Raw genomic sequence first — 23,514 nt, 5'->3', positions numbered from 1 at the left:
GATGCTTTGTTTTGTTTCAAGCTAGCCTTGCTTAAGCACTTCATGTTCAACCTTGGCCTCATTCTCAACCAAATCTGACTCACATACTTGCTATCTCAGTCTTTTATGCCAAAGATTTGTTCATCAAATGGAATGTTCTCCTCCTTCACAAACTTGATTGACAACTTGCCTTCAAACACATCTTGCCTTGTTCCCTTATTTATTATAGTCCTATTTCTTCTTGCACATATAGTTCGCGAGTATAGTTTGCTTGCCTTCAGTCTGTCATTTTGGCTTGCACCACTCACCTTGCATTTAGACTGTTCACCACTTCGGCTTGCATCCACTCGGGCTTGCATTTAGACAGTCCGCCACTTCGACTTGCATCCATTCGAGCTTGCATTTAGACTTGCTCGCATTCTGCTAAGCTCTTCAATAGGCTTGCACTTTGACAGGCTCACACTTTTGGCTTATTGTCTTTAACAGACTTGCAACTTTATACGGCTCACACCTTTTGTAACACCCCTAACTCATATCCGTCGCCAGAATAGGGTTACGGTGCGTTACCAGAGTTTACAGATAAAATACAGATAACTCATAATATTTACTATTCATATACGAAATCAAACATATTCAATCATATTGTCTCTTATATGGGCCCTCAAGACCCAATTTATGCATTAGAAACAAATAGGGACTAAATACATATTATATATAAATATCTATTAAATGGGTTGTGAGAGCTACCTATACTGTAGAATTATATATAAATAATATATATTAAATAATCACGTTTATCCCACATCACCGAATAGCCGTTAGGTTAATTCTATTCGGAGTTGTGCGCCAAATATGCTCAGAATTACCTTTCACGAATCGCATATTGCATTTAACGTTAGGGTCTCTTATAAACTATTTTGATCGGAAACTTGAAGGCGGGATCTTACGAAATGAGATGAATATGGAAGAGAAGTATCGACTCGCAGTTCAAAGGGCAGAACCTTTGCGAGCAATCCCTATTCTTGTTTAAGAACACTATTTAAAAATTAAAGTGAACATGTTCGTTGTTTGTAATGCGTAATTATATATCTCTTTATTTGCAGGTTGTAATTTAATTAATCTAATGTTTGTGGTTACTTGAATTTACATTTATATTTATACTTTAATTATATTGTATTTATTACATTAAAAAATTTAAATTTTTTTCCTTTTTGAATATGGTTCCCTTTAAATTGTTTTATTTATAAAATTATTATTTTAATAAATAAATTTCAAGTTAAAATTTAAAAATAAATATTCATTTACTTATAAATATTTTTAGACTTTTGTATGTATTTTTGAACTTTTAAATATTTTTATTTTGATTTTTATACTAGAAAGACACTTCAAGCTTTGTTATAATTTTTGGACTTGCATCCATAATAATATAAATAAATTAAGTCTTTTTTAACAATAATCAATAATTCATTATTACAAAATTTTGTAGGATGATAATGAAGATGTTCCATAGGCTTTCATTGACAATTTTATAATTTATTTTTCTTAATATACAGTTATATTGTTGGAAAATCGTAATTAATAATGCATTAAAATAAGAAAATATTTTAAAAGATTATAATGGTAAAAAACCCAACCCAGGAATACAAAGCCAATTTGTGTGCTCAAGTGGTTGAAATTTTGAAACAAAATTTAAAACGTGTAATGTAAAATTCACATTTTTAAACCTTAAAACGTGTAATGAAATAATACTGATTAATTAATATTTATCGGCCCCATAACTTTATAATTTTATATATTAAACACAAATCTTTCAACTTTTTGTTGTTGTTTTTTTTTAATGTTATTATTAATCAAGACCCCAATAAATGTATATTCTATCTTCAACCATCAAGATAATATTCGAAATTTTTAGTTATCTTTTTTAATAATATCATTTTTAAAATTTATATTTATATTTATTTTAAAAAAATCGGATCGTGTCTGGGTTGCGGACGGCGGTCGAACGCTTATCTGCCTTAATTTCACCACATGCCTTGGGTTGGAACTGTCGCATCTCTCTACCCGTTCCTTGTTGTGTCTTCTTTTCTCTTCATTGCCGTGCTTGCAAGTTCATCGAATTTGGCTTTGGGATTTTTGGCTTCCATCAGCTGCTTACCGGGCAGCCTTTCGGGTTTCTTTTTCTTTTGTCTTTAGTTTTTCTTTGGTATTTTTCTGATTGTATTGGGACATAAAGCAGTTTGTTGCTTTTGTCTTTGAACTTGGACCTCGCCCATGTGAGTCTGTTTTTCTCTAATACTCTATGGAAGCCATTTTCAAAAAAATAAAATGTAATGTATTTTAACACTATACCTAATTATTTCAATAATAATTCTTTTTTAATTACATAACATAGAAATATTTTATCAAATAAAAAATATATATATTCAACCTAAAAATTATAATAATAAATATTGAACGAGAATATATGAATTTATAAACTATTAATATAAATTCTAAAATAATAAAATATGTTGAATATTATTATAATAAATAAAAGTTGCTTCACAAATTTAAATTTTCTTCTTTAATTCAAACAAGTAAATTTTGACCTTTTCAATTCAAACCAGAAATTGGTTACCCATCCCATTCAAATTGGTCAAAAAGAAGTAGCTTTATTTTTAACCAGAAAAAGTGGATTTTCATCACATGAGACAGACCAACCAATCTCAGATGAGAACATACAATGAATTACACAGTAGGAATATAAATCAAAACAATAATATCGAATTTTACTTTAATGTGATCTTTTTAGTCCCTGTAGTTTTTAATATTTAAAATTTAAATCCTTACCAAATAATAATAGTTAAATTTATTAAGTTAAAATTTGTTATTCCTAAAATTTAATGGGACAAATATATTATCATAAATATAATATCACGTCAGCTTGATATTAATTTTTTTGAAGGAATGGCGAATTAGATTTCGGCATGTTCCGAGGGAATAGAACAAGGTCGCGAATTGCATAGCAAAGATGTCAAATGGAGATTTAAATGTGAAATGTTACTTTGGTGAGCCACCTGAGTGTGTTCGAATCTTACTGGAGAATGATATTCAATAGCCTGGAATATGGGCAAACTCTCAGTAGAGTCGTGTAATAAAAAGTTTACTTCTATTTTTTTAACCAAAAAATAAAAATCATGACAGCTTGTTATTTTCACATATCATTCACTAAAAATCCAGATAATGGATTAATGATTGTCATTAGTGCAAGGCTAAGATTTTAAAAGTGAAAAATATGGACTAAATCTACAACTCTATACATGGTTCAATACTAGTAATTAAATTTAGCAGCTATTGATGGGTCAAAATTAAAATTTTAAAATTTTAAAAATATAAAAATTAAAATTAACTAATTCAAAAATACATGAATTAAATTGACCAAATTAAAGTGCAAAAATCACAATCACAAGAACAAAATCAAGATTCATAATGTAGTTAATTCTTTCACTATCATTAGAAGATAGAAATAAAATAAGTTTTTTCAAAAATAAAAATAAATTAATCAAAACACTCATAATTAATCACAAATTAGCTAATTAAAAGTTAAATCTAGATACGAGCTTTAAGTAAAAAAAACTTCTACAAATAACTGAATTTTCTGGTTTTTATAAAATTAACCCCAAAAAATAATCAATTATATAAATGATTTATTTTTTTGATAAAATATGTAAATAACTTAGAATTTACAGTAAAAGTTGGTGGAGCCAAAGTGTTTGGAGTCACTAACATGTCACGTCAGCATTAGGAATAAAAAAATTATTTTTTTGATGGAGTCATGTAGAATGGCGCCACTTATATAAATACTAGAAAAATATTACGATTTTTGAAAAAATGGAAGGCTCTAAATAATTTTTTCTTTTTTTAGTGGAGCCAAATAATTTGGCGCCACCAAATTCCAATATCCTTTTCTTTTTTTTGTTTATTATTTTTTTATTTTATAATATTTGTTTATTCAAACATTTTAATTATATTTATAATTTTAAAAATAGTATTTATTTGATGGAGTCATTTAAATAAAATATTTACGTATTTTAAAATTATAAATATGATTTTAAAAAGGTTTGAATAAATAAATATTATAAAATATTTAAAATATAATAAAACAAATAAAAAACATTTGAATAAACAAATATTATAAAACATTTAAAATATTATAACACAAATAATAAACAAATAAAAAACAATAGGAAAAGGACAAAATGTACCAAGGCCTTATTTAGATCTCTCCCATTTTTTAAAAAATCGTAATATTTCCTTAATATTTATACAGATGACACCATTCTACATGACTCCATTGAAAAATTAATTTTTTTATCCCCAATGCTGACGTGGCATGTTGGTGGCGCCAAACACTTTGGCTCCACTAATTTTTACTGTAGATTTTAGATTATTTATCTATTTTATCAAATAAAAAAGGTCATTTATGTATTTAATTAATTTTTTTGGGTTAGTTTTATAAAAAAAAAGTCAAATTTTCTCGCTCTACATTTTATTGTCTAATATCTTAAATGAAAAATCATAAAAGTTAAATGTAATTTTTAAAACGTTTTATAAAATTTAAGAAAATTATAACAATAACAAGATAAAAGGAGAGAAATATAAGATATAAATAGTAGCGGAGCTAGGGGGCCGGTAGGTGCCGGACCCCTAAAATGAAAAATTTTCTATTTAGGTAATTTATAATTTATAAAATTTTAAATTAGTAATGATAAAATTACACTTTAGCTTCCCAAAAATAATAAAAATTTAATCTTATTCTTTAAAAATTATAAAAATATAAACTATTAAAATGGTAAAATTATATTTTTACTAACATAAAATATATAATTTAATTCTGGCTTAATTTTTTTTTTACTATGCGAGAATTGAGGAAATAAATTTCCTTTTGCTTGGATACGTTACAAGCATTGCGCATGCCTCTAGTTATGGGTTTTCTAACATTATAAGCTTTCTAACATAATTGCATATAGAAATTACTTTTAATCTTATAGAATTTTGGGGAGTTACATCTAATTTTTATTATCTTTAGTATTTTTCAAATTAAAATGTTGATATGTTATAATTAACATTGTATTTAATAATTATAGGTACGATATAATTACATGATATGAAACAATAATTTTAAAATTTTAAAATAATATGAACATGATATAAATACACATTAAAATTTATACAACACAATATATATTTTTTATAGGGTAAACTGTAGATAGTCATCCAATTATATAAAAAAAAGTTATTTTAGGCACGTAGAATGAAAAGTTTATAATTTAGGCACCTACATTATATAGTTTGGTCATTTTGTCACTTCCATCAAAATCACAAATGACAAGCTTCAAATTGGTAGAATGCATAAGTATTGATAACTAAATGTGTTATTATACCAGTTAGAAAAATGTCATGCTATTATATTTATGTTATCAATTTAACGACAAGTGATCAAAATAAGAATAGATACAAAGTTTAGTACCTAAATTTAAAAAAAATAGATAACTAGAATAAAACGTTAGGAATAATTGAGTGACAAATTGTATAGCGTACAAAATAAACCTAAAAAGAATATAAAATTGTAAACAAAATATTTAAAAGATTTTTTTCTACTTAGCTGATACATGTTAGTGTTACAAAATTAAAGTGGATGAAAAATTTGAAGGATGAAAAATTTTAAAGATGAAAATTCAAGTACTAAATCTTTCTTTTATCCTGATTAATAAAATTAGTATTCAACTTTCCGCTATTCATGCATGCCTTCCCTTAGTACTCAAGCAATGCTGGACGAGACATATTCTACTTTGGAGATATATATATATATATATATAGGATTTGAATTCAACATTGTTAACGTGTGGAACACTATAGATTGGTTTTCATGTACGAAGTCCTGCATATGTTTTGACTAACGTTCACTAACATTCACATCCCTTTAAAACTGAGACCGTTCTTTGATACGAATAAGGGAGAGATGGATTTGTTAACAAGCTCCTTGCTATGTCTGCTCTTCACTTGGCTCCTGCTTCAGGCTTTCAACTCATTTAGAAATGGACGTAAATCAAGCCAAAGCAAGCTCCCACCTGGTCCATGGCCTAAGCCAATCATCGGCAATCTCTTCGATCTTGGGGATAAACCCCACAGATCATTGGCTAAGTTTGCTCAGATTCATGGCCCCGTTATGAGTCTTAAACTCGGCAGCATACTCACCATCGTCGTTTCATCGGAAACAACTGCAAAAGAGATCCTTCAGAAACAGGACCTCACATTCTGTAACCGAACCATTGTGGATGCTGTTAGAGCCAGCCAACATTATGAAGTTGGGCTGCCATGGATACCTGTGTCCCCACTTTGGAGAACTCTTCGCAAAGTCTGTAATACCCATATTTTCGCTAGTATTAAACTCGACGCCAACGAATACCTGCGTCGGAACAAGATTCAGGAACTGATTGCTAATGTTAGCGAAAGTTGTCTTAAAGGTGAAGCCGTCAACATAGGCCAAGCTGCTTTTGATACTACCGTTAATTTGTTGTCCAACACTGTCTTTTCAATGGATTTGGTTGACCCAAACTCATCTATTGCTCGAGAGTTCAAGAAAACAGTTAGGGGGATGATGGATGAGGCAGGGACGCCTAATTTGGCTGATTTTTTCCCTTTGCTTAGAAAGATTGATCCACAAGGAGTAAGGCGTCGGATGACTGTTCGTTACGAGAATTTGCTTAATCTTTTTGGAAATATATTTGATGAAAGATTGCAATCAAGAAAATCCCAAGATTATACAGCATCAAATGATGTTTTGGATACTCTTCTTCATATTATTGAAGACGATATTGAGGAGCTTAATAAAACTCATGTCATGCATTTATTTTTGGTAATCATTTTGTCTTCCTATACCTTTTCTATTTTATTCATGTCGCTAGGTATAAAACATTTTCCCCATTTCATTTATGCATCATTGAATAGGCAACATGGAAGAAATGTCTTGACATACTTGGGTTATAAGACACATCAATGCATAGGTGAGCCAGAAAATACGTCTTGACATCATTGTGCTTAAAGATGTTTTTTCCAAATCATCTCATGCATTGATGTGTAGATGCTGTGAAGGAGATGCATTTAGGACAACTTTTCCATGTTGTCAAGTTATAAGATGTGTTTTTATATCCTCTTACATAATAAATTAATGTGCATGCAAGACGAAAAAGATATCTTGACACTGTTAGGTAATATTAAAATTTTCTCATGTCATCTTATGCATCAATTTGCAACTCCACATCATTATTGTTAGGTTATACGACTTCTTTTTTCTTGTATTATCTCTATGCATCGAGACATCAAAAAAAAACATACTGACATCATGTCAATATGAATCTTAAATATTTGGTTTAATCATGTCAAATGATAGGTTTTATTTGTTGCTGGAACCGATACAACATCAAGCACATTAGAGTGGGCAATGGCGGAATTACTTCAGAACCCACAAGTTTTACTTAAAGCCAAGAAAGAACTAAACCAAGCAATCGAAAAAGGGAAACCTATCAAGGAATCAGACATAAATCATTTACCATATTTGCAAGCAATCATCAAAGAAACCTTCCGAATGCACCCGGTTGTCCCATTGTTACTCCCTCGCAGAGCTGGCACCGATGCGGACCTTTGTGGTTTCAAAGTTCCAAAGGGATCACAAGTGTTAGTTAACGTGTGGGCCATTGGTAGAGATCCAAGCATTTGGGAAAACCCTAATAGTTTCATGCCGGAGAGGTTTTTGGGGTGTGAAATTGATGTCAAAGGTAGAGATTTTGGGTTGATTCCATTTGGCGCTGGACGACGAATATGCCCAGGATTACCTTTAGCGAATCGTATGCTGCATTTGATGTTAGGGTCTCTTATAAACTCCTTTGATTGGAAACTTGAAGGTGGGATCTCACCAAATAAGATAAACATGGAGGAGAAGTTAGCCATCACAGTTCAAATGGCGGAACCGTTGCGGGCAATACCTGTTCTTGTCTGAAAATCCAATTCAAATACACTTTCTAGTCTTTAGACACCCCTGTTAATTTTCAGACAAATGATAAAAAATTATATGTTTTTTAAAGAAAATTTGGTATGTTTTTATCATTATAATTTTAGAGTTGTTAATATTGTCCTCTATTTATCATTTCTTTTCTTGCTAGCAAATAAAGATTTATTCAAAAAATCTTGTACTTATCGCTCACTTCAACTTAAAAATAGAAAGAGAGTTCTGCTATTTCGGTACAATTTTTGACCATGGCTCGTAGAAAACCATTTTTGATCCAATTCCAAGCAATAAAAAGACGTTTAAAAAATATTTTATAATTTTATTTTATTTTTCAAATGAATGGCTCATAGAAAACCATTTGGGTTCATTGGCATCCACACAAAGCTCCAGCTTCTCAATGAAAGCTGTTGACAGGGTTAGGCAATCGGTTAGGCCTAAGCTCTTTAGGAAGCTTGAATTCAATTTGTAGGAAGACGCGGCAATAATTTGTTATATTATTAATGCATTAACATTATAAAAAGCTTATTTTTCTCTAAAACATTTAGCACCAACAGTCCACTGTGAAGCATTATGGCTTAATTTCCATTTTGATCCATCCTATAATATTATTTTACAATTTAAAACATAAAAATCAACACCGATTAACTTTTACGGTTTTTATGATTTAGTTTTTATACCCTATTTAACCATATGATTACTAAAAATTTTGGACCAAAATTTAATATAACTCTATAGTAGACTAGTAAATATTATTTATTAATATTTACTAACTTGATTATCGAAAAATAGAATTTCAAAATCATCATTTTCGGTACCACTGAAAACGAATTGTTACACAGTTGGTAGTAGAGCTGAAAGCTGGTACGTCGGCTATAAGACTTCTGCATGGCATGACTTTATTTACAATAATAGAATTCATAGTCCAATAAAAGGGTAAATGATATAGTCTCATAGGCATTACATGATAGATGGGAGAATAACGTGGCCATGAGCCATTTGTTTAGGATGAATAATTTAATTACTATACATTAGTAATTGCCTTTTCATGAAATTAGATATAATGATTACCATGAGATAAAATATGATCATATTAGGTGAATGGATTTAACCCAAAGAAATTAAGGATATCCTATAAGGGTAACACATATATGACAAAGTCATTAGATGTACACTTGATAAGTTACTTTCGTAATGGTATATAATGGGGAGAGCTTAGTCATGGTATATTAGTGGAATAACTCATTGACTAAATAATATTGTAATTAGTAGATGAAAAGTCGAAACTTAATTGCAAATTATTTAAGCTCTAATTATATGTTTCTAATTGGTCTCTTCGTTAGCTCGGTACGACCTTTGACAGTTTGCATTTAAATGATATGATAAATAAAACAAAAATGATGAATTAGAGAAATATATATAGTATGTATCACTATCCGTAATGAATGCGTTTTCTCCCAACAAATAAGGGATGGCTTAGAGATTAAATTAATTTCTTCGAACTTAACCACTTTTCTCACATTGGGGCTTGAACTATATTTTTTGCCAAATTAGGCCCTAAACTTGCAAATATTGACACATTGGGGCTTGAACTAGGCAATTATTTTCACATTAGAGCTTGAACTTTTTTGTCCAAATTAATCCTTAAACTTCACAATTGTTCTCATATTAAAGTTTTTAAGGACTTAACTTAGATTAAAAAAATTTAAATCCTAATATAAGAACAATTACTAAATTCAAAGTGTAACTTGGATAAAAATAAATTCAAACTCAATTGGATAACAATTATAACGTTTAAGGTCTTGAAAAAATTATATTTTAAGAAAATTTGTGAAGTTGGAATCCAAAAAATAATTTAACCCGAAAATGAAAGGACATCAACCCTAGATTGATGCATTTAAAAATTAAAAATTACCCGCAAGTGGTTCTCACCCATCCGATCCACACTATTACAGCAGACACTGTGCACGACATATATGATATAATATCCCACGAGTGAGAGCTAGTTTAGCCTGTATTGGCGAGTGTGAGAATGAGAGAAATGGATTTGTTAGCAAGTTCCTTGCTAGGTCTGCTATTGACTTGGTTTCTGTTTCAAGCTTTCCTCTCCATTAAAAATGGAAATAAATCAAGCCAACGCAAGCTCCCGCCTGGTCCACGCCGGATTCCAATCTTCGGCAACCTCTTCGATCTTGGGGATAAACCCCACAGGTCTTTGGCTAAGTTTGCTCAGATTCATGGCCCCGTTATGAGTCTCAAACTCGGCAGCTTAATCACCGTCGTCGTCTCCTCGGAAACAACGGCCAAAGAGATCCTTCAAAAACAGGACCTTATATTCTGCAACCGAACCATTGTGGATGCAATTCGAGCCAGCCAACACCATGAATTTGGGATGCCATGGATACCTGTGTCGCCGCTTTGGAGAACTCTTCGCAAAGTTGGTAATACCCATATTTTCTCTAGTCTGAAACTCGATGCCAATAAATACCTGCGTCGGCACAAGATTCAACAACTGATTGCTAAAGTTGGCGAAAGTTGCCTTAAATGTGAAGCCATTAACATAGGCCAAGCTGCTTTTGATACTACCATTAATTTGTTGTCCAACACTATGTTTTCAGTGGATTTGGTTGACCCAAATTCAGCTAGAGCGCAAGTATTCAGGAAAACAGTTTACAGTATCATGGTAGAGGCAGGGAAGCCTAATTTGGCTGATTATTTCCCTTTGCTTAGAAAGATGGATCCACAAGGTGTACGGCGCCGGATGACTGTTCATTCCGACAAGTTGCTTAAACTTTTCGGCAATATGATGGATGAAAGACAGCAATCAAGAAAATCCCCAGATTATACCGCATCAAATGATGTTTTGGATACTCTTCTCGACATCATTGAAGGCGATATCGAAGAACTTAATAAAGATCATATCAAACACTTATTTCTGGTAATTTTTTCTATCTACCTTTAATTATTCTCTTCATAAATGATCCAGTTATAATTCATGTTTGCTAACCAGAGTTTTTCATCTCCAATTTTTTTTTTTTGCTAATTCTTCGTTAAATCACAAAAATATATCTGGGGGACAGCGTGCCTGGTTCCAGTTCGTTTTTTTTTCTCATAGTGTCTTGCGTATCGATATGTATGAAACAGACTGTCTTGGCGTGATTGGGTTATAAAATATTCTTCTCGCCTTATCTTTACACATTAATATTTAGAAAAAAAGATATCCTGACATCTATTCATTACGAATGCTAGATCTTTGGTTTAATCATGTTAGATGACAGGTTCTATTTGTCGCCGGAACTGATACGACATCAAATACATTAGAGTGGGCAATGGCAGAAGTACTTCGAAATCCACATGTTTTACTTAAAGTCAAGAAAGAATTAGATCAAGTAATCGGTAAAGGGAAACCAATTGAGGAATCAGACATAAATAGTTTACCATATTTGCAAGCAATTATCAAAGAAACCTTTCGAATGCATCCTGCAGTCCCGCTATTACTTCCGCGTAGAGCTGGCTCCGACACCGACCTTTGTGGTTTCCACGTTCCAGAGGGTTCACAAGTGTTGGTTAATGCATGGGCCATCGGTAGAGATTCAAGTATTTGGGAAAATCCAAACAGTTTTATGCCAGAGAGATTCTTGGGGTCCGAAATTGATGTCAAAGGTAGGGATTTTGGGTTGATTCCGTTCGGAGCTGGACGCCGAATATGCCCAGGATTACCTTTGGCGAATCGAATGTTGTATCTGATGTTAGGATCTCTTATTAACTCTTTTGATTGGAAACTTGAAGGTGGGATCTCACCACAAGAGATGAACATGGAAGAGAAGTTTGGACTCACCGTTCAAATGGCTGAACCTTTGCAAGCAATCCCTGTTGTTATCTGAAAAGCCTGTTTAAATTCCAAAGTGAAAATGTTCGTAGCTTGTTATTGGCTTTATCTTTTCTTAGGACAATGTATCCTTGTTCTTATCTGAAAAACCTGTTTAAAATCCAAGTGAAAATGTTCGTAGCTTGTTTTTGGCTTTATTCAGACAAATGATCACAAGCTTGTCTATTTCTATCATTGTTATTTCGGTGTTGCTGATATTATCATATCATGCACTTCTCACTGATTTCACTTCAGAATATGAGACTTATGAAACATATTCTTAATTTAATTTTCATATTCCATCTACTCTACTTTCCAATCAGTTAAGATTTAATATTTTAAATTGTGTATTTTAGTCATTCAAAATAAAAATTTGTAATTTAAACACTCATATTACATAGTGTGGTCATTTTAGTCACTCTGTTAAAATCACAAGTGATAAGTTGACATGGCTATTAAAAATTAGTATAATACTAAATTTAGCCCTCAATTTTTATATATTATATCGATTTAGTTATAATTTTAAAAATTAACTCTCAAAATTTACATATATTCTCAATTTGGTACTAACTCTAAAAATTTAAATAAATTTATAAAACCACAAAATATATAATATATAAAAAGTGTAATACCCGAAAATTATTACAGTAAGATAGTATCCTTGATATAGTAAAATAAGGAAATAAAGTGACGAAAAGGGAAATTTTGAGTTATGTCAACATTGGGAAGTATATTATGACATATTAATGCAAGAAAGGGTTAAATCGCAAAAGTGAGAAAACTTTTGTTGACCAAGAGCAAATATTCAAATTTTGAGGGGTTAAAGTGTAAATATGAAAAAGTTGAAGGACCAATAATAAAAATATTTTAAGGGTGGAATGATCTAGAAATTAAGGAAAATGGATGAATTAGGACCAAATTGAATAGGTGAAGAATTATGAGGGACTAAATCATAATTTTATCAAATTAAGTGATGACTAAAAGATGCAATTTTAAAAGATCATAAAGCGCAAAATGATCAATTAGAAGAGAGAAATCTAGAAGATAATGATGATGTTAGAGATATTTTAGATTAATTAAAAATATTAGTTTATTAACATTTTAATTTAATTTTTAAATGATATTTTATTATTATTATAAATTAAAGAAAGACAAGTGTATGGTGATAATAGTATACAAATGTAATAATATATAGGTATACATTTGTAATACAAATATTTATTTAAGTAATAAATATTTATAAAAGGTAAATAAGATAAAGGAAATGAGAAAGGAAAGAAACAAAACAAAAAATAAGAAACAGAGAGCAAACGAAAATAGGAAGGAAAGAAAAGGAAAGAAGGATAAAGGGAAAATTAGAGATTTCAAGCTCAAGTTTAATTGGTAAGTTAAATTAAGTTATTTTCTTGTAATTTTGAGTTTTTGGAATCCTAGAGATAAATACTACTTGATTTATGTTGAAATTTAGAAAGTTAGAAGATTATTAGATGTAAGATTTCAATATATTTTAAGTTTGATATTATTGAAAAACATGGAAATGATGTTATAGTAGAGTTTTCTTATATAAGATTTTATGTTCTTGATATGTTAGTGAAGAGAAATAAGAAAAGTGATGGGAAATATTATAGAAAAGGAACAAGGAGTTATAAACTTGGTAATCAACATCTTGCACTAAAATAGTTTTAGACAACACTAGTAGGCTAGCTTTGAAAAATCACCATAAATTGTAAAAATCAAATTAGAAGATGAACAAAATATGGAATTAAATATTATTGAGCCTAGTTTCTCATAGAAAAACGTGTAAGCAATGAAATTGTAAATTATGAGATATAATAAATTTGGTGAGACAATGTCAGAATGATTTAATTTTTCCTGTTCTGACTTTGGAAAATCATAAAAAATTGCATAAAAATATTTATGGGTTATAATTTATATGTTTAAAATTATTAATGAGTCTATTTTCAATAGAAACAGACGGTAACATCATCCGAATCCCGTACGAGGAGATAATTAATTTTTAGTGAAGAAGGATCGAAACTGTCAGATAGCATAACAGGGATGACTTTAAAGAATAAACTGTACTTATTGGCTAAACCATAAATTCTGAAAATTTTATGGTAAGAATATATGTGAGTCTAGTTTCATATAAATTTAGCGGATCTTAATTCGAAGTTCCGTAGCTCAAGATATAAATAATTTATTGACTATGACTCACGTGGACAGCTTTGATACGAACATAAGTAAATAGTAGAATTATAGATAATATTACACATAAGCATGTTATATACATTAAGGATGTGGAATGGAGAGGAGGAGGAGGAAAATATATGAATATTTTGCTAGCATGATTTTGCTTTAAAATGGTTAATTTGCATGATTTGGACTCGTGGACTAAATTGAATAAAAATAAAATTTAGGGTAATTTTGTAAAAATTTCAAAAATGACCAAATTGCATGAAATGAATTGTTTTTTTATTTAAATTAATAAATCGAATGAAATATTAATTTAGATCAAGATCGGGTAGAAAATCGAGGGAAATGAAAAATTACCAAAATGCCTCTATATCTTGGTATTCTTACAATTTAGCCTGGTAAGTTCGTGTAACTTGAATTATATTCTTAAATGCTTGAAATATATTTTTATTGATGTGAATATGATTTGGATGTTCATTGTATGATAACTGATGAAGTATTGATATTCTTGATGAAAAGGAAAAATAAATCCGAGTTGAATAAAAGGAAAATTCGATGGATTTCTGAAAAGGAATTGACGATAAAAAGGATCTAGCCTAGATGGGTGATCCTATCCTGATATAGCCCTCCCGAAGAATATGTAGATAATAGATTTAGCCCGGACGGTTAATCCGAATTAGGGTCTGAATTTAACCTGGACTGGTAATTCAGATCCAAGCTCATTAGAGTAATTGTCGTTGCAGGGGATTTAGCCTGGACTAGTAATCCCGACAATACTCTATGAGTTTATATTACAGGGGATTTAGCATGGACTGATAATTCCGCTGTAAGGATGAGGTTCGCGGGAGTGTGCTATCTGAAATGGAAATGTGTGCACATGAATATGAACTGACAGACCCGGATTTGTACGCTAAAAGTGTACCTCTGAAAATTCATAGAATTTTCGAGAAATTCAACGGGATAAATATGGGAAATAATAAGGGTAATAGAAAACATGGAATTGAATTATTATTGGAAATATATTATCGAATTTAATATTCAGTTTGGATTGAACGCGGAATTGAGTACAATCGTTCTGTGCCAAAGGATGAATTGACAGATAAGACCATAATTGGGTTATGGCACTATGAGCGTAAGACCATGGTTGGACCATGATAGTGTTTATATGTAAGACCATAGCTAGGCTATGGCATTATGATGATAAGATCATAGTTGGGCTATGGCATTCTGATGATAAGACCATAACTGGGTTATGGCACTACGAATGTAAAGGATGAATTGACGGCAAATTACCCAAGTAAATCGAGGTTCAGCATTTGTTGCAGACTTTCATGTTTACTATCTGTTTAGCTCTCATGAGCTTCTGTTCAGCCTTCAGGCGTCTGAAAATGATGTACTCATATCCGTAAGTCGTTCTCCGAAAGGTAAAATATCGAGAGTTGTCTTGAATGATATATATATATATATATATATATATATATATATATATGAATATGAAGAAATGGTAAAAGAATGATATGTATTATGATATGTATTTAAATCAATATCTTGATATGTTGATATATGAAAATTATGTAAGTGGAGACAAGTAAATAACTCAAGTATGACATGTCAAGAAAATAAGTTTATCAAAGTTGAAATTATATGTAATATGTGCAAGTATACTAACTAGTGTTGTTGTTTGATGCTTAGGCAAGTGCCAAGCTATTAGTTGAATTGGTAAGTATTTAAGTGAAAATATGCTAGTGCTCATGAAAAAGTGGTAAGGTTTAAATTAAGCAATTTCTTATCAAATGACTTATCATGTGATTAGTTCGGGAAAGGCTTTGGTTAAATGCACTAGCTTATGACAATGGTTGAATGATATGTTTATGACTTGTGTGACATGCATATGGAATAAGCGTGGAAAGTAAAGAAATACAAATGAAAATTTAAAAAAAAATTATGAAGAGTTAAAGTTATATAAAATCTTACTAAGCTTGGGATAATATGTTTAGGTGATACTGTGGATTATTTCACCTTGTGAGTTGATGAATATTATAGATTTCATATTTTAAATGAACTAATATGATTAAATACTATACGAGCTTACTAAGCATTCATTGCTTACGTATTTGTTTTTATTTACCCTACAGATTATCAAAAGCTCGATTGGGTTGGAAGCTTGTCGAAGATATATCACACTATCCATTGGTTCTATCGGTAATTTTGGATGATTTGATTCTGGTTATAATGGCATGTATAAGTTAATTTGGCCAGCATTGGCTCATTAATATTTTAATTTTGATTGGTTTCAAATATAAATGCTAGATGAAACGAAATGTCTGATAATTAATTTATAAATTTCGGTAATGTTCCGTAACCCTATTCTGGCGACGGATTCGAGTTAGGGGCGTTACAAAAAGTTTATAGTTAGCTAACTATTTGTGTAGTTTACCTCGTAAATTTTGGATCAAAATTCAAAATCTTAAATATCGCCGTAAAATAATTAAATTTGGTAAAAGTACCACAAAACCCCTTACTATATCTTGGATTGCATTATAGCCCTTCTATTGAGAAAATAGGTAAATTATCCTTATCCGTAAGATGAGTGAACAAAATAACTCATTCATTACAATTTGGTGTTTATATATAAAATATAATAATAAATTTAACCCTCAATTTTTGTACATTTTCAATTTGATCCCTACCCTATATTGCAAGTAAATTAGAAAATTTTGAAATTAATAAGTCTAAAGGTCAAAAGGCATTAGTAACAAATTAAAAAAATCAATTAAAACCTTTTAAAATTAAAATGAATGAAAATCATAAAAAGTTATAAAATTTTATTAAAAATAAAAATACTGACCCATTAAAATCGGATGGTTATAAAATTTTAAAAATTCAACCCTACTCATTTATTGGGTTGGTATTGTTATTTTTAATAAAAATTTTATAAGTTTAAAATTTTATAGTTTTTTATAAATTTTATGATTTTTAATAGTTTTAAATTTTAAAATTCCTTAATTTATGTATTTTTAATTTGTTATTAAGGTCTTTTGACTCTTTAGTCTTATTAATTTTATTTTTAAAATTTACTTTTACTAAAATGTTAGGGACAAATTAAATAAATATGTAAAATTGAAAGTTAAATTTATTAATATATATATATATATACAAATATAAAAATTCAATTTAAAAGTAAAATTTTAAAACTATTTAATAATGCATTAAAATAAGAAATTCTTTTAAAAAGTTATAATGGTAATAAACCCAACCAACCATACGTCACATTTCACAAGGTATACATAGTCAATTTTTGAGTCCAAGCGGTTTACCCACTTGCTTATAAATTAATAGATGAATTTTGTTGAAAGAAAAACTAAAACGTGTAAGGTAAAATACACATTTTCAAAGCTTAAATAATAATCGTTAATTAAAATTTATTTGACCCCATAACTTTATCATTTATTGGCCCAAATAGTTTTATTATTTTGGTTTAAAACTGTATAGAGATTTTTTAAGTCTGTATATTTTGTCTTCTTTTTCTGATGTCACAAAGTTTGAAGATTGTTTTCTCATCTAAATCACGATTCAAAGAAATAAACTTCACATCCGTATGATGCACAACCTGGGTGATTTTTTTCGGTTAAATTTCTCCAGCACTTTTAACATTATTTTTTATTTTATTTCTCATAAACTTAAGAAGAATAATATCAATTGCGTTCTATTTTCCTTATTCGGGTGTACGAATTTGGAAACAATGTGTTAACCTTAGGGGTGCGACGTCCATTTCCGATTACATCGGCCAAGGTGAAATCGTTTCTAAGGCCTTGGTTCTCCACGACGCATTGTTTATTTATTTTTCCCTTATTATTTGCACTTATCAGTGCTAAAGTTTTTTTTTTTTAGTAATTTTCCAACAATTTAAAAGTGATTTTACCTACTACTGTAGAAACAATGTGTAATAGCTCATTTTTTATTGTGTCAGAAACTGTGGTTTCAGGGCCACAAATCCGACGAGTACTCAGTAAAGGAAAGATTTTACTTAAGCTTATTTCTGGCAAAACACTTGCTTTAAATAATATTTTGCATGATCCTGCTTTACGTAGAAATTTGATTAGTGGTGGACTTATGAATAAAGCATGCATTAAACTAGTATTTAAAACAAGTATTTTGTCAGAAGTAAGCTTAAGTAAAAAGTTTCCTTTACTGAGTACTTCTAAATTATTAGAATTACCCATGTAGACTTGTTCACCTTCAGCTACATTCTCAAATTCGGTGATCATTTCTCTGTTGGCGTAGAAATGGTTAGAAGTGCATGTGTCTACTATCCACTCAATGTTATTTTCCACTAGGATGACCTAGGAGACGGCAATGGTGATCACCTCGTCTAGATCTTCAATCAAATGCACTAGTGGTTTGTTCTCATTCTGATTGTGACTCCCAGAGCGGCCAGAGCGCCGAAAGCATTGGTATGCTTTGTGTCCTAGCTTGTTGCATACATAACAACTCACCGGGTTGTTGGACGTTTGATTCTTTCTCGGTTTCTTGAAGTTAGCAAGCTTCTTGGATTGAGGCTTGACTTTCTTCTTTTGATTCCCAACGTTCTTAAATTTGTTAAGATTAGGACCAATAGAAGATTCCACGAGGTTAGCCTTAGAAGATAATTCACTAGCAGTGACAATTAACCTTATCTTTAAGACAGTTGGTTTCCTCGATTTTCATGTGGCAGATCAGTTTCTCCAAGGACATGTCTCATTTCTTATGCTCCGGAAGATTCCAGTAGTTGGTTCCATGCAGTGGTTTGAGTTTGGACAGATTAGGGATGCATTTTTTAATAACGAGAGATATTGTTTCTACAGTAGTAGGTAATTCGCTTTTAAATTGTTGGATAATTACTACTACAAAACAAAAATGTTAGCACTGACAAATACAAATAATAAGGAATAAATAAATATTGCACTGTGGAGAAACATTGTTTTAGAAGCGATTTCGCCCTGATCAATGTAATCAGAAATGGATGTCGCCCCCCCTAAAGGTTAACACAATGATTCTAAATCCATAGACCCGAATGAGGAAGAATTGGTATTGCTTTTTTTTGAAGAATCATGAAATAAGATAAAAATAAAAATTTAAACTAGGTTGGAAAATACTTGTTAAAAAAATCACACTAGATTAAATTTCCAGGAACGATTGAAAGGGTCACAGGCGATCCCACTTAAAATCTAATATTCTAGATAAAATTTCTTTTATGTAATTTTAGTAATATATCAAAGTTTTAGAAAAAGGAAGGATGAGAAAATCAACAAGAATGAGAGAAGCTCAGATTTTGTTACGTATAAAAAATAAGGAGAAATGAATCTTATTTATAGGATTCTGAAAAGCACAATTAAATCATCATATTGTAAAATAGTTATATTTCTGCATTACCAACTGTGTGCAAATTGGTGAATCTGGGGTTAATATCATCAAGGTGAATTGCAGCTGCTACGATATTAGCCAACAAAAATAACCAAACGGTTGAACCCATTTGTGAGATAAGCTGAGTCAAAGACCTGAAAACCATTTGATTTCTGTTTCTAAATTTCTATAGCATAGAAAGACATCCATTTGTCATCAACCAGCTTGTAGTTCATGAAGGCTGAAGCAACTTCCTTAAATTCAAATGAGAACACAATCTAAGAAGGGGTAAGAAATACAAGACTTTGAATGGATCTAAAAGTAGCAAATAGCCCCAATGGGATTACAATAAAAATCTTGCTTATCATATCCCTTTATGGAGGCAAACGATGCGAAAGTCAATGTTATTTAGTTACGAATTTGATGGCTGAGATCAAGAAAACGTTTAGTAGGATAGGATAGGTTGTCTGTGACAAATACTTGGAGCTCGCCAAGTGATTGCTTCTTCCATAAAAACATCTCATATGATATAAATGTGGTTTTCGAAGGAACAGTCAAACTAATAAAGAGGAACTGAGAGCCAATCTCGGATTCGGCATGAGTGGCGAACAGGCGACGCTGCTGCTGGAACCGATAGTGGTGGTGGAAGCGGGAGACAAAAGAGGAAAGCTGGAATGAAAGAGAAAGATGGTCAAATATTCAAAATGTCTAATAATTTAAGGGTGAAAAAATCTACTAATTTATACTTTGAGAAAATTATATGGATTCCACGTGTGCTTTAACGGCTAATTTTGTTGCCAGGTGAGATTTTCGTCAAACTATTAATGATGATCAAAAAAAATAAGGAATCGATAAATCATATGGTAATTTTTTAAAGTTCGGGGACCGATCATGTACTTTACCCTTAAAAAACATTAAACTAGATGCCTAGAGGAATCTGGAATGTGGACAGAGATAGGCAAAAGCATGACTCATCTTCTCCGGTCTCCGATGCCTCTGTCTGCTTTCGCCCTCCCAAAGCGACTTGTCGTTTCCTTTCCTCTCGCTCAGCTTCTTCACCGTCACACACCACCCAAACCCTTCTGCTCCAGAATGTCCGCCACGCCATCAACTTCCCTGACTCACACCATCTCCTTGCCCACTCAACTCGGTCAACCTGTCCAAGTCCTTGCCGCCTCTGGCCTGTCCGATTCCGAGTTCAGGTGAGTCGCCTTTTTTTTTCTTTTCTGGTTTTAGTTCTTTGATATTTCGAAATGGGTAAGAACCCATTGTTTGATCATTCATGAACGTGAATTTTACAGGGCCGCTATTGAATCATCTTTGTTTAGACAATGGTTAAAGAATCTGGAGTGTGAAAATGGGATTTTGGCTAATGGGTACATGACTTTAACTCAAGTGCTTATTCAGGTATCTATCCGTCTAAAATACTTGCATTGATAATTGCGTCTTTTGGTTTGGGTGTTTTTTGTTTTACTTTTACTTGTTTTTATCATTCTCGTACTGAAAATCATGGAAGAATTGTTACTTAAATAAATTATAGGAAGCTATGTCTGGTGGATGTTGCAGTGGGTTTTATGCAAATTTTGGACTTGCTAAGCGTACAAGGAAATGTCAAATATCTCCTTTAGTACTCACGTTTTTCCTTTGATGACAGAAGTTTAGATTGATTGTTTTCTTTGATAACAGGGAGTTGATATGTTTGGAAAGCGAATCGGCTTCCTCAAATTCAAAGCTGATATTATCGATAAAGGAACGGGAAAGAAGGTATTTGATCATCTTCCTTAATAGCTTTCTAAACATGTGAAGCTGCTTGATATTGGAATTGATTATTAATACCAGCTTGGAGCATTTGTTGTAATTATTCATGCAATTGTTGAATGTCTTTTCTTATGAACTAAAACATGCTTAAGGTTCCAGGTATAGTATTTGCACGAGGACCAGCTGTAACTGTACTAATTCTTTTGGAGTCCGAGGGCACAACATATGCTGTTCTCACCGAACAGGTAGAGAAATGTTTAAGTATAATTGTTCTTCTAAGCAGTTTGTCTATCAAGTATGATAATACAATTGAGCAGAGGAGAGATCGGCTTTTGAAGCTGGCTATTTAAATATATATACTTCGTCCAAAGCTAATGAGTTCCTCATTCTTATCTAAGGTTAGGGTCCCCACTGGGAGGGTTGTTCTCGAATTGCCTGCTGGAATGTTGGATGATGACAAGGGTGATTTTGTTGGCACTGCAGTTCGTGAGGTCTGCTCTCTCTCTCTCTCTCTTTCCGTTTCTCTTTGCAGCACATGCACATGCACAAACACAAACACATATTATACATGTCTATAAAGTTTGTAAAATGATTCACTTTAGTTTATGAAATTTACCCCTTTTTTAGGTCAAGATTGTATATTAATGAACTGGAATGTACTTTTCCAGCCATCTCGTTTCCTCTTGATGTCTAAGTCGTTACTCTTCCATATCCAAGTCTCTTCTATGAGACCATTTCTCCACTTTGCTGGTTTTTCTTATAGATTATATTCCAGCCTTTGTTATCTTTACAGATATGCTGATGTTCTGCCATTCAGTTGAGACAACTTACTATTTTTGACATAACATTTTGTTAAAAACTCCGTAGGATTAGCTTCTTTTTACCTTTTCTTCTTTTCCTCTGTTATACAAATGATTTTTTAATGCTTTGAAACTGATAGGTTGAGGAGGAGATAGGTATTCGATTGAAACTAGAAGACATGGTTGACCTCACTGCGTTCCTTGATCCATCTACTGGATTCAAAGTTTTTCCTTCTCCGGTATGTTGGCAGTGCTGATGAGTGTTCTTTCCGTACTTAACTGCGTATAATTTTGATTATCTAATTATGGATCCATGATGTGCACTATTTGCTTGGAATCTTTGCATTACAGTCCCAAACCCTCAAAAGGTTCCGATAGTCCTTTTTCGGGACATTTAGTCATGTCATGACTTGATTCAGCTTAGTTTTGTGATAATTATTTCTCGTCTTTTCCATGTTAGGGAGGCTGTGATGAAGAACTTGGGCTATTTCTGTACAGAGGGCGTGTTGATAAAAACATTATCACACAGCTTGAAGGAAAAGAAACGGGTTGTGTCAAACACGGTGAGCTGATCAAGGTTCGTGTAGTTCCATATGAGAAACTCTGGCACACGACACCTGATGCAAAGGCACTCATGGCAATTGCAATCTATGAAATGGCCAAGAAAGAAGGATTATTACCACAATAATCCTAACCAGCTAACATCAATCATTACCGGCTTCTGTTTGTTCCTAATTCAGTCAGTGGTTTTAAGATCATGGAATCATGGGCACCAATTGTCGTAGAAATCGAGTTTAAATATTTAGCCTGTAATAGACGTGTAAAACTGCAGTAGGAAGTTTGGTTTTGAGCTCCATTGTTAATTCATCGCTTAATGTTGGACCAAGTTTAGCCTTTAAAGTTTAACTTAATTCCAAATAATAATAGAAAGTCTGTTTGAACTCAATCCGTTAGGTTCACTTAAGCTTCTTTACATTAGTAAAAACAACATTGGCTCTCATCTTCAAACTTTGCCAAAATAAACCTAATTTTCATTTGATTCTTGATTTGATTATTTATGCTTAAGTTTGAGTTTGAATTATGATTTTTCAGTAATTGAAAATTAAAAAAAAAACTTTGATTTTGTCAGCTAATCAGATCAAACATTAGGATATTTGGATTTGATTTACTGAGTAAAAAGAATAAAAGAACGTGTTAACCAATTGATGAGACATGGAACTGGAAAGGGTTCGTCTTTTAGCCACGAAGGCCCTAGTAAAAACTTTAATCAATTGAAGCTAAGCAATCCTTTAGGGCTGAACCGAAAATCACCTTGAATCATTAAAATTTAGTTCGTGATTGAGGACTTTTTTATTATCCGATCACGTAATTAAGGAATGAAATGAGCAACGATCACATTCAACCACAATAAACCTTTAAAATTATTTTTGATAATGTGATTCAATTAAAAGGAAAAATAAAAGGTGCAAGCACGTTCATAATCATCCAAG

The 23,514-nt window shown here is 31.5% G+C and overlaps 3 protein-coding genes across 3 annotated transcripts; all 3 read left to right on the top strand.

The window, feature by feature from the left end:
- The first annotated feature begins 5,837 nt into the window (after positions 1–5,837).
- Positions 5,838–8,337, top strand: LOC105800252 (geraniol 8-hydroxylase). Its single transcript, XM_012631261.2, has 2 exons — positions 5,838–6,877; positions 7,412–8,337. Exons 1-2 carry the CDS (start codon positions 5,981–5,983, stop codon positions 8,015–8,017), a joined length of 1,503 nt encoding a protein of 500 aa, XP_012486715.1. The 5' UTR covers positions 5,838–5,980; the 3' UTR covers positions 8,018–8,337.
- A 1,678-nt stretch (positions 8,338–10,015) lies between these two features.
- LOC105800251 (geraniol 8-hydroxylase) lies at positions 10,016–12,086 on the top strand. Its single transcript, XM_012631260.2, has 2 exons — positions 10,016–10,961; positions 11,302–12,086. The coding sequence occupies exons 1-2, from the start codon at positions 10,056–10,058 to the stop codon at positions 11,905–11,907; spliced, it is 1,512 nt and encodes a 503-aa protein (XP_012486714.1). The 5' UTR covers positions 10,016–10,055; the 3' UTR covers positions 11,908–12,086.
- An 8,256-nt stretch (positions 12,087–20,342) lies between these two features.
- On the top strand, positions 20,343–22,970 carry LOC105800250 (nudix hydrolase 14, chloroplastic). The gene is made up of 7 exons (XM_012631258.2): positions 20,343–20,668; positions 20,768–20,873; positions 21,153–21,230; positions 21,377–21,469; positions 21,623–21,715; positions 22,165–22,263; positions 22,485–22,970. Exons 1-7 carry the CDS (start codon positions 20,409–20,411, stop codon positions 22,710–22,712), a joined length of 957 nt encoding a protein of 318 aa, XP_012486712.1. The 5' UTR covers positions 20,343–20,408; the 3' UTR covers positions 22,713–22,970.
- Positions 22,971–23,514: the final 544 nt, after the last annotated feature.

This window comes from Gossypium raimondii, chromosome 9 (genome assembly GCF_025698545.1).
Source record: "Gossypium raimondii isolate GPD5lz chromosome 9, ASM2569854v1, whole genome shotgun sequence".
Lineage (NCBI taxonomy): Eukaryota > Viridiplantae > Streptophyta > Magnoliopsida > Malvales > Malvaceae > Gossypium > Gossypium raimondii.
This window is presented reverse-complemented; position numbering and strand designations above follow the sequence as displayed.

Bases quoted from the DNA above. Each gene is read 5' to 3' on its own strand.
- LOC105800250 (XM_012631258.2), top strand. From the start codon at position 20,409: ATGTGGACAGAGATAGGCAAAAGCATGACTCATCTTCTCCGGTCTCCG. The intron at 21,716-22,164 runs GTCTGCTCTCTC...TGAAACTGATAG, and splicing joins TTGGCACTGCAGTTCGTGAG to GTTGAGGAGGAGATAGGTAT. The intron at 22,264-22,484 runs GTATGTTGGCAG...TTTCCATGTTAG, and splicing joins TCAAAGTTTTTCCTTCTCCG to GGAGGCTGTGATGAAGAACT.
- LOC105800252 (XM_012631261.2), top strand. From the start codon at position 5,981: ATGGATTTGTTAACAAGCTCCTTGCTATGTCTGCTCTTCACTTGGCTC. The intron at 6,878-7,411 runs GTAATCATTTTG...GTCAAATGATAG, and splicing joins ATGTCATGCATTTATTTTTG to GTTTTATTTGTTGCTGGAAC.
- LOC105800251 (XM_012631260.2), top strand. From the start codon at position 10,056: ATGAGAGAAATGGATTTGTTAGCAAGTTCCTTGCTAGGTCTGCTATTG. The intron at 10,962-11,301 runs GTAATTTTTTCT...GTTAGATGACAG, and splicing joins ATATCAAACACTTATTTCTG to GTTCTATTTGTCGCCGGAAC.